The sequence below is a fragment of the Carassius auratus genome, chromosome 33, assembly GCF_003368295.1.
Source record: "Carassius auratus strain Wakin chromosome 33, ASM336829v1, whole genome shotgun sequence".
Lineage (NCBI taxonomy): Eukaryota > Metazoa > Chordata > Actinopteri > Cypriniformes > Cyprinidae > Carassius > Carassius auratus.
The window spans coordinates 1,319,067-1,329,559 of NC_039275.1; the positions used below are offsets into that span (position 1 = coordinate 1,319,067).

General features: G+C 40.0%; 2 protein-coding genes across 5 annotated transcripts in view; both read right to left on the bottom strand.

Moving 5' to 3' along the window:
* Positions 1-198: 198 nt before the first annotated feature.
* LOC113052679 (transmembrane protein 198-like) lies at positions 199-7,430 on the bottom strand. The gene is made up of 5 exons (XM_026217082.1): positions 7,175-7,430; positions 5,306-5,532; positions 3,339-3,887; positions 2,186-2,319; positions 199-2,103 (listed from the first exon to the last, which is right to left on the bottom strand). The coding sequence occupies exons 2-5, from the start codon at positions 5,439-5,441 to the stop codon at positions 1,951-1,953; spliced, it is 972 nt and encodes a 323-aa protein (XP_026072867.1). The 5' UTR covers positions 5,442-5,532; positions 7,175-7,430; the 3' UTR covers positions 199-1,950.
* Positions 7,431-9,045: 1,615 nt separating this feature from the next.
* Positions 9,046-10,493, bottom strand: part of LOC113052676 (E3 ubiquitin-protein ligase TRIM36-like) — a 15,555-nt gene continuing 14,107 nt past the window's right edge. For all 4 annotated transcript variants that reach the window (XM_026217075.1, XM_026217077.1, XM_026217078.1 and 1 more), the window contains one exon: positions 9,046-10,493. This exon is cut by the window's right edge and continues 406 nt beyond it. The gene's annotated coding sequence lies outside the window, so the exon portion shown is untranslated.

Consider the following 10,493-nt stretch of genomic DNA (forward strand, 5'->3'; position numbering starts at 1 on the left):
ATGTATTCATTGAAGGAAATAAGATAATTTTCAGAAATAAACGCATCTAATGTCACTTTTCTAGGAATAGTTCAGTTCCAAACCCTCGTGAACGCTAATAGAGAATAATGCATTAGTTCCATTATGTGGAACTATTTTTTGTAGAATGAAAATAAGCTGTGAAGTTAAGAGAGAAAAACATCCACGGTATATCCAGAGTACAGAATAAAACATTTAATTAGAGAAATAATCATTTCAAATGACATCAACTTTAAATGAAGTTCAGCAGGTCGTCATGGAGATAATGCAAGTGAGTGACACATGAGCTGTTTAAGTGCCCTCAGTAGGGAACATCATGACATTCCCTCACAATGACACACTCATGATATACTTCAAATCCAACCTTCAGACACATGCCAGTGCATTTTCATGAATCATTTCCAGAATCTTTTTTTGCTGTGGAACTACTTTTCAGACTCATCTCAGGCTAATCTGCTCTTTCATCTACAGAACGTCCTGATAAAGACATTGAGATGTCTCTGACTAACCTCTTATCTGACACACATGGTCCTCTCCTGACGAACTGACTCGAGGAAAGGTTCTGACCAGCAGCAGAAGAACATGTGGACAGTTCAGAAGATTTAACACACTACACATGAATCAGACAAATCAAACAAATACTCACTAATCAAAACTCAGAAAGTTATTGTCATTCATGAAATCTGATATATAACAGGGTTTCTGCAGAATTATAAATTGAACAGAAGTCAATGTTAGTAAGTTCTAACAGATCTCCATTACTTTATAATTCATTTTTCAAAAGAAAAAAAAAAAGCTTATGGATTGAATAACTCTACTCACAAACACTAGAATATGGAAATAACTTTTACTGTACCTTCAGATCTCACTGCAAAAAATATCTTCTTCAGTATCTGTGTCTTGTTTTCCAGTGCAAATGTCTTAAGATTTTTAAATCAAGATGCAAATGACATCCGTCTTGCTTTGAATCTGATCAAAATGAAGTGAGTATATGGTCAAAGCAATAAGAAATATTTGCCAACAGTTAGAAAAATCAATTTAGACTGCGTTCACACTTGTAGTTCGGTTCTCTTGGTCTGGACCGAAAAAGAGAACGATGCATTTGGTCCTGGTCCCCTGAGCGTTCACACGGCGAGCCTAAAGATACTGAACCCTAACTCTTAAGAGATGCGTTCATCATGACCTGACCTGGTCAGCGCCGCTGTCTGCTGGACTAAACACTCAGTGCTGTGTGTACTTATGATTTTATTTTCCTCACCTTCAAACTCACGAAGAGCTCATAAAGCACTTTACCTCCTCGTTGCTCCACGTTTGCCTTCTGCTCAGTTTGTTTTGGATTCACTGCTTGTCATTTCATGTAGGGTCACATCTTATTCCCCACTGGTAGATTTTTGTTCTTGTTTTAATCAAAATTCGCTTGGTTTTGTACAATTTCTCAGAAAAAAAAATCTTCAGTAAAATTATCTTGATAGTATCTTGATTTTATGATGTTAATATATTTGAACGGGAGAACAAGACAGGAATACTGAGCAAGAGATTCACTTGTAGCAAAGCATGCAACATTTAATGCCACAACTATCCATCGAAGTCTTTCTGCTCTGATTTGAGACCTTTTCAGACCTTAAAGGGATAGTTCACTCAAAAATGTCAATTCTGTCATCATTTACTCACTCCCTTTAATTTGTAGATGAATGAAGACTTTTTGAACCCTTTCTCAGATCTGCAGAAGCCCTGTATGAGTGTGATGTCCACATACAGACGTAAAACACATTCTGTGACACGCTGCACTGCTTTAATAAACGTTTCTCCTTATCTCAATATGATCCAAGTGTCTTGTGAATAAGACTGAAGCTATCTGTGAAGCGAGTGTGTATTACTGTGTCCTCACAGACAGAGTGTCAGTGTGCGCCGGTGTGTTTTCTGGTGTTTCCATCACAGTCGGAGAAGAGCTGATGCTGAAGCTGTGAGCGGCACCAGAGATCCCGTCTCAGAATCGAAGTCGATCATGGTGTGATGAACGGAGGTCAAGCTCCAGAGCGACGAGCCCGTGTGTGTCTGCCGCTCCTGCAGACTCGCCAGATAACTCTGGAGACAGAAGGACAGACAGACGCTGAGATCAGAGAAGCACATGAGGACATGAGAATAAAGCGGTGTACCGGGACTGTACCGGGGCCAGCACGTCTCCCGTGTAGCGCTGGAGAACCGGTGGTCTGCGGCGGTACGTTCCCTGCGTGTGTCTCCGGTCACATGTGTGTCTGATCCTCGTCAGATCCAGCTGCTTCTGTTCACGCCTCACACACACTGACACACACACACACACACACGTGAGCTCCAGAATAACCCTTCATCCACAGAAGTGCCTTTTCTCTTTACAGGGTTTCTGCAGGGAACTGAAAGACTTAAGATCTTTTCAAGACCAATTTAGTTTAAAGAATAAATTGAATGGAACACACCATGCCAATGTTTTATTAATTCATAGTTTTGAAAATAAATTTCTAACAGTTCTCCATAGCTTGGATAGCTCTACTCATAAAGAAGAATATGGAAATAATCTCTATTGTACTTTCTGATCACACTATATTGTTGTTCCTCAGTAATTTTGTCTTATTTTACAGTGCAAATGTCTAAAGATTCTTAAATCAAGATTCATTTACTGAAGAAACTAAATGAGGGATATAAGGGGTTAATCGAAGGAGGGGGGGGGGTGTTGGGGTTCTCCCTCTTTTACTCTCTTTGCTTCACTTTTACATTTAAAAGACGCTTGTAAATTCTTAATCTCATTTTCATTCACTTGTGAATTAGCAACAATTAAAACTGTTAAAAGGCTCAACATACTGTCGCACAGATTTAATAAACGATCTCTTCTCTCTCTGCGTTCTCGATGTGCAGCTGCGCTGTGACTGTGTTGCTTCAAGCACATCATTCTGTGCACGGGATGTGCAGAAGTCCTTTTTCAGCTCTGTATTGGAGCTTTTTGTATTATATAATACTTTTGCGCACTGAGAGATTTTATATGATCTTTTTATCTTGTTCTGTCCTATAAGTCTGTTATAGGGGAAGTCATGGCCTAGTGTTTGAGAGTGGACAGGTGAATTAAGAGTTTTTAAGACCCCCAGAAACCCTGCATTTGTCTATGTTTTTCTTCTTGTAGTAAGCGTTTGTGCTCTGGAACGCTGGCAGGAACACATGCAGGTCATATTTCACCCCAAAACAAGAACTACATTTTAGGCAGTAGAAATGAAATCTGAAAGGAGCTGTATTTTCTCTCTGTGTGTATATTCAGATGTGTGTTGGGGTGTGTTTGAGATGTGAGCTGATACCGTCAGCATGCGCTGTGATTCTGCTTTGGACCAGTGTTCCCAGTGCTGCGAGTACAGGCCAAATCCCAATCACGGCCCAGCTGTACCAGCACAAGCCCTGTAGTGTCTGGACACCCGCAGACGGCCGCAGCACCCACACGGGGATCTCCACCCAGTACCCCACACACGCCGTGACCACCGCGGCCCCCCCCACCGCCGTGGCAGCGATCATCATGGCCTTCCTCCAGCACAGAGTGATGACGGCAAAGAAAGCGCTGGTTCCTATGAGCACGCCGACAGGAATCCATGCGGCGCTGAACACGGGGTAATACTGTCCCAGCAGCAGCAGGGCGGCGCCAGAGAGCAGCGCTCCCAGCTGAAGACCAGTGAAGAAGAGCCCAACACTGGGCACCAGCACGGCCACCAGCGCCGCCAGCAGACCCACGCCCAGAGAGACGCCCGCCCGCGTCCGGCCGTCCAGCACACGCTCCTGCACACACAGCATCTGTCCGACCGCGGAGCCCAACGCCAGACCCGACAGAAACAGCACCGTCTTAAAGCAGCGGTAACCTGAAGAGCAGGCGAGAACGTGACCGTCACAAACGACCACCAGACTCATCAGATCCAGCGCTTCACTGCACGTCTCACTCACTGCTGATAGACTACGAGCCTGAATACACTGAATATAGTCTGGTGAAGTCTGGGTTTCTGCAGGTTTTATGAAAGTAAATTTAAGGCTTTTTAAAGACCTTTTTAAGAACAGATGAAGAAAATTGAAGGACTGAATTTAATCCATCAATATGGTCTCTCTTAATGAAAGAGTTTAAAAATACTTCTTCTAGCAGATCTCCTTTACTTTTTAATTAATTTAATCAAAAAATAAATAAAAAGAAAATACCCTAACTATAGTATAGAAATAACTTTTGTTCCTTTTGATCAAACATCTTTAAACAGAGGTATTTCCTCCGTCTTTCATTCTCTGGAGAAGCAGGATGAGTCTTGTTTTATGAGAAACAGATCAAAATGAAAATAGTTTAGAATTAAAACAACAAATATCTGCCAATGAGCTCAGAAAAATCAACTTAATTGAAAGCATAAAGTTTTATTGCCCACTGACAGATATTTGTTCTGATTTTAAACATAAACTCAATTTTGTTCAATTTCTTAGAAGACAAGACTTGACATCTTCATCTTGTGTCTCCAGTACTTGTGTCTTGATTTACGGAGGTTTACACACAAACACTGAGGAAGAGAATCTTTTTTTTTTTTTTTTTTGCAGTTCATGCAACATTTACTGCCATGACTTTAGGAATGTAAGACTTTCTGCTTTGATGTAAGACTTTATCCTTCATTAATTTGTGTTCGGAGAATAAAGACTTAAGACGCACAGAAAGCTGTATGCTATATTCTGCAGTTATGATGACAGTAGTTACGCTGTTGTCACTCCGCAGAAAACAGGAAGAGCTTTATTTGACCGCAGCAGGTACAACAGTCTGGACCGAGTACAGTCAGATATTTTGGGATGTCCTTCCTGGCTAACAATAGAGCTAAACTCAGAGGAAAATGTGTTTGTTCAGACCAACAGTGTTCAGGTGAAGGTCCATCTGTTTTTACATAGATGTTTTAAATAGCACTACATTAACACAGTGCCTTATTGTTCTTAGTTTCCTCGTGTGACTGTTCTTCAGATAACTATTGTTTCAGCTGAAACATGATTTCCATGAGCCACGTAAGAGCTGAAGCAGAGAGCAGCGTAAGTCCATGCTGCAAGCCTAGAAATCATAAAGTGCTTAAATACTTGTGTAAGCTTTAACCCTTTATGCACATTTGTATAACACTGATATAATCACTATATTTAATTTCATAGACTTTGCTTGGAAGACAACGCTGGACAAATCATTTCAGCCCTCGTGCAGGTTTGTGTGGTCATGGTTGAAGTGATTATCTGTAGCGGTCAGAAGCTGAACCCGTGTTAGTTTCAGACTCACCGCAGAAACAGTAAATGAGCCCCAGAGCGAAGCCGAGCGAGCAGCTGACGGCCGGCAGCAGATCAGATTCTCTCCTGAGCTCCAGATCACAGACGGCTCTCGTGGTCTCCGTCGCTGAGAGAGACTCGTTCATCATGCTGCTCTCCAACGGTCAGACGCTTCCTCACTCACAGACACAACGGCTGGGGTTCAAATCCTTACATTTGTCCAAACAGGTTCAAAAGTGCCTGAAAAAAAGGCAACACTGCTTTAAACAGAAGCAAAGAGAGCTGTTCTTTCATCACAGGATCTCGTCATACGGATGTTAATTAATCACGAGTCAGAAGAGGCTCCTACAGCCCTAAAAACAGCAGAACAATCCCACACACCAAGATACAGATCATAAACCGTGCTGGGGAATCTTACTTTTAATAGTAAAAAGGTTAGTAATTGCATTGTTTAGTTAGAGAATAATGTGTTATGTTATTTTCTCTCATCTGAGCTGAGCTTGCTCATTTGTTTTTAATATAAAAAGTTGTATTTTGGGCAAATGCAAAAGCCCTTTCACTCCAAAAGTGAAACGAATTCCCCTGAGGCTGAAGGAGATATAAATCCAATTATCAACATATTTGATTATTGTAGGTTTGTCTCATATTCTGAGTTTGCATCTCACAGCTTTCATTCATTTTTTGAGGAACACTGAATCTGTTTCTGTGGAGTGAGATGTAGTCTAACCCTAACAGTACATCATGTTCACTCACACACACACTTAAACATACACTTACACACACACACACACACACTCTCTCTCTCACACACACACACACACACACACTCTCTCTCTCACACACACACACACACACACACACACTCTCTCTCTCTCTCTCTCTCTCTCTCACACACACACACACACACACTCTCTCTCTCTCACACACACACACACACACACACACACACACACACTCTCTCTCTCTCTCTCTCTCACACACACACACACACACACACACACTCTCTCTCTCTCTCTCTCTCTCTCTCTCTCTCACACACACACACACACACACTCTCTCTCTCTCTCACACACACACACACACACACACACACACACACACTCTCTCTCTCTCTCTCACACACACACACACACACACACTCTCACTCTCTCTCTCTCACACACACACACACACACACACACACTCTCTCTCTCTCTCTCTCACACACACACACACACACACACACTCCTGATTCTATCAAAGTGAGGAGGACACAAGGAAACAATGTAACTGGTGTTTCTTATTTGGAAAAGTAACTTTAAATGAAACAGAAATGTGTTACTTTACTAGTTCCTTGAACAAAGTAGCTTGTGTCTCTTGTGATGATGTGAAACTGATCCTAAACATCCTAAAGATCTGCTCCTGGGGACAAAAAACTTCCTGTGATTAAATCTAATGACATGAACCGTATTCCCTCATTTATTTCTCTAAAAGAAGTTCCTAAACTTTTGAAAAATCTTCGTGAATTGAATTGTGTAGAAAACATCAAATCTGAGGGATCATGCTAATGTCACAACTCAGACCATATATTTCATAATTACATCTTTCATCTACTTTAATACACACCGAATTAGAAGCGCTTTGATGATTTAGCACTTGCTGGTTTTCCTGCTCGGGTCAGGATGGCTAAAGAGCAAACTGGACTTAAGTAGGTTTTAATCACAGATTAAACTTGCTCACTGGTGACTGTTTTCAAGCCATTTCTCTATGTAGCCTACAGAATTAAAAGCACATTTTATAATAGTTTCAAGAGTTTCAATCTCAATTATGTAACTTTAAGTTACTTAAACGCTTGTCAAATGTAGAAATAGTTTTCATAACAATATTTAAAACAGTTACTTACCAAAGCAGATCGGATCCACGCGCGTCAGTATTCACATGAGCGAAATAAACACAGTCGTTTTCTTTTTGTCGTCTTTTCTCTCTTCGCTTCGGTTATTTGGCTCAAACATGAACACTTTCTCCTCTCAGACACAGCCAGACTTCAGCAGTCGGTCAGTGTATAAACTATATCAGAATAACTTCACGAATAAACCAAGTCCGCGTCAGAAGACATCATAGAGGCGCTTATCCACTGAGGAGTCGCTCGCGAACGAGTCGGCTTAATGAGTCGACTCCTTTGAATGAACGATATGAGTCGGCTCCCGTCTGAGAGCCGTTTTGAAGTTTTTTTATTTATTTATTTATTTTCTCAATAAAAGAGCAAATAATGTTATGAATTTTTTCCGCTAATGTTGCTTTGATGTGAACAGGATGATTCTCGCTCGCTCAAACACATCAACAGATTCAACACACGTGCATTATAATAGATTACGATTTAACGGATGTTTCTGTTTCGCACACTGTGATTTAGTTTTTATTCTGAATTTGATTTGTTTATAGTAGTTGGTGTTTTGGATAGTTCTCTCTGATTCATCACATATTTGATGTCTGCAATATGCATTTTTTAGTGTTTGCTCATCTGCAGTGGCTAGACGTTTGCTATCAGACGTAAAAAGAGATGTTTATAAAGTAAAAGATGGTCGTTTTAGAATGCATGTAGATCTTCTCAGATGTTTTTACAAAGCAGATTTTTCCCAGATCAAACATTCTTTATCAGACATCTTTATGTACCAGTGCAATCCGTAATAGTGATTTATGTTTTTACATAAATTAGGTTTGGGGGTTTTATACCAAAAATAATGTAAAATTATGATATTTCTATATGTCTTGGGGCCAGAAATTGGCTATGATAAAACGATTTTAATTGTGTATTGAATCTGAATTATAGTGTTATTTAACAAAACGAAATATTAAATGGCATTTTAATTAATTGTATTTTTTAAAGGGCTTAGTTAAATTACTTTGAATATTTTAATTATATTTCTGCAAACATACCAGACATAGATCAAAACATTGACATATTTGGCTAAACTGTTATTAGCCAGAATTGGTACTAAATAGAGATCCGTCTGAGAACCGAAAGAGCCGGTTCTTTTAGCTCAGCTGAGCCAAATGATCCGGATCTCTAAAAAGAGCCAGAATTCCCATCAAAATCAGCAGGTTCGGCGTGACGTCACAGTTGCCCTGGTTACGGAGTCGCGTTATTTTTCAAATGTGTTTTGTTTTCCAGCTCGAGGCCGTTAATTAAAGCTGTTTTAGTTCAGCTCTGCTTTACACCAGCAGCAGTTACTACTGAGAGAATCTGTCCATCTGTCGCTTATTATGATTATTGTCATATGTCAGATCCTCTTGCATGATAATCATGATAATATCTCGCAGTGTGTGCATGTTAATATTTGAGGGAAGAAAGTCTGCGAAGATTTTCCTTATTTGTGCTGCAACCAGATTTCACAATAAAACTCCTGTAGTCTTTATTAACCACGATAACAAACCATTATCAGTTATACTAACACAGTCTCGAAGATATTCTATAGTATTTAAATACAATAAGTGAATATCAGCCCCTAACTCTTGTGTCCAAAGTGAATTTATTTCTATTTAATCGAATTCGGGGTTAGTTAAAAATGCGCATCATCTCAGATCATCATTAAATAAGTTGAATATGTGATCATTCCTGCAGTACACATGCGATTGTTTCTTTTACAGCAAGTTTTATTCTTCATCAGACAGTGTGAGAAACACCAGTGAAGAGAGAGATTTGACTCGTGATCTCTATAATAACATTACACCAGATGCACACAATCACCAAGAAATGCATGTTAGAATAATAAATGTTGCTCACACACAGCATTTCTATTTTTATTTTTTAATAAGTTCATTTGAGAGGGAACAGAAACATGACTAATACAGCTAAAAGAACATTCATTTATTGTTATACAAAAACTCACATAGCACATTAAAAATAAAACCACGCAGATGCAGGAGACGGAGAGAGCTGCTCACATCTGTTAAAGCCTGTGATAGATCACACTGCATCACGCTCACACATGCTTTAAAGTGCTAAAGAACTCCAGCAGGATTCAGAAGATCAGTACCACACATTACAAACCCAGCGATCACAAACCCTGTTTAACATGAACAAGAAACAGCACAACATTTGGTTACAAGCTCCCAAACACATTCTGTGATGTGACGCACCTGAAACAAGTGAACAAGTGCATTATTCCTAAATAAACCGTTCCGATGGTGAAAACAGAGTGAAGATCTATTCGTGTGGATTAAGCAAAAAACAAACAGAAATGATGGGACTCATAAAAAAATGCTGTCAGTCCTTCAGTCCACTGATCGTACACACAAATACACTTTTAAAATGATCACAAACATGTAAAAGCTCAATCTAATCATCTAAAGCGTTCAGAGAACACAAGTCTCCTTTTAATGCGGTCACAGTTTAAAACGTCTGATTAGTATGAGATTTTAATGACAAGGTTAAAGAAGGAAATTATCCACAGATAATAACACGCTAATCAAGTAGTAGGACGCGTCCCAAGATGCTTCAACATTAAGATGACCACACGTTTATATCCTCCGTAAGCTGGCGGTCAGAACCCAACTACAGAATAACCCTCGAGATCCTCCTGCGGTCAGAACTAGAGCACAAGAGGAATCAGTGGAGTCCGTGGATCTGGGATTACTCCGTAAGGCCATATCAGTCCCGTCAACACATCTGCCTTGCATTACTAGTGCATGTGTGCATTTAAGGTGTTCAGGTCTGTCTCACAGGAATCCTATTTCGGTTCAGTTTGATCAGCACCGGTTTGATTCAGATGCTACATTTCATTTAAAAGTGGTTTTGTGTTTTTCACTCGATTACGAAAAAAAACCCTAGCACACAATCATATCTACATGCTTTTCTAGAACGACTGATTTATTATTTTTGATTAACTTTGAAACGTCTGTGTTTTACAGGTGCAGCTACAATAAAAACTAAATTAGTGCACATTCATGTGGTGCTCAGTAGTGAATTCTTGTGTTTAAATCATATCGCTCGTGCATGTAAACGATGTGAAGTAATTAACAGCATCAGTGCACATTCTTCAGAAAGTGACGTTGTGAGGCTTTGCATTAGATTTCAGTGTATAAAGGTGCCCTGCGTGAAACCTGATGTGTGTCCAGATCCCGATCGACTGATGTCACTGAAGGCACGTAGGCACTCGAGATCGGCTTTGGCTCTTAAAACAGATGGACTTGTATGTTTGGGCAGCGACCCACACGACCGT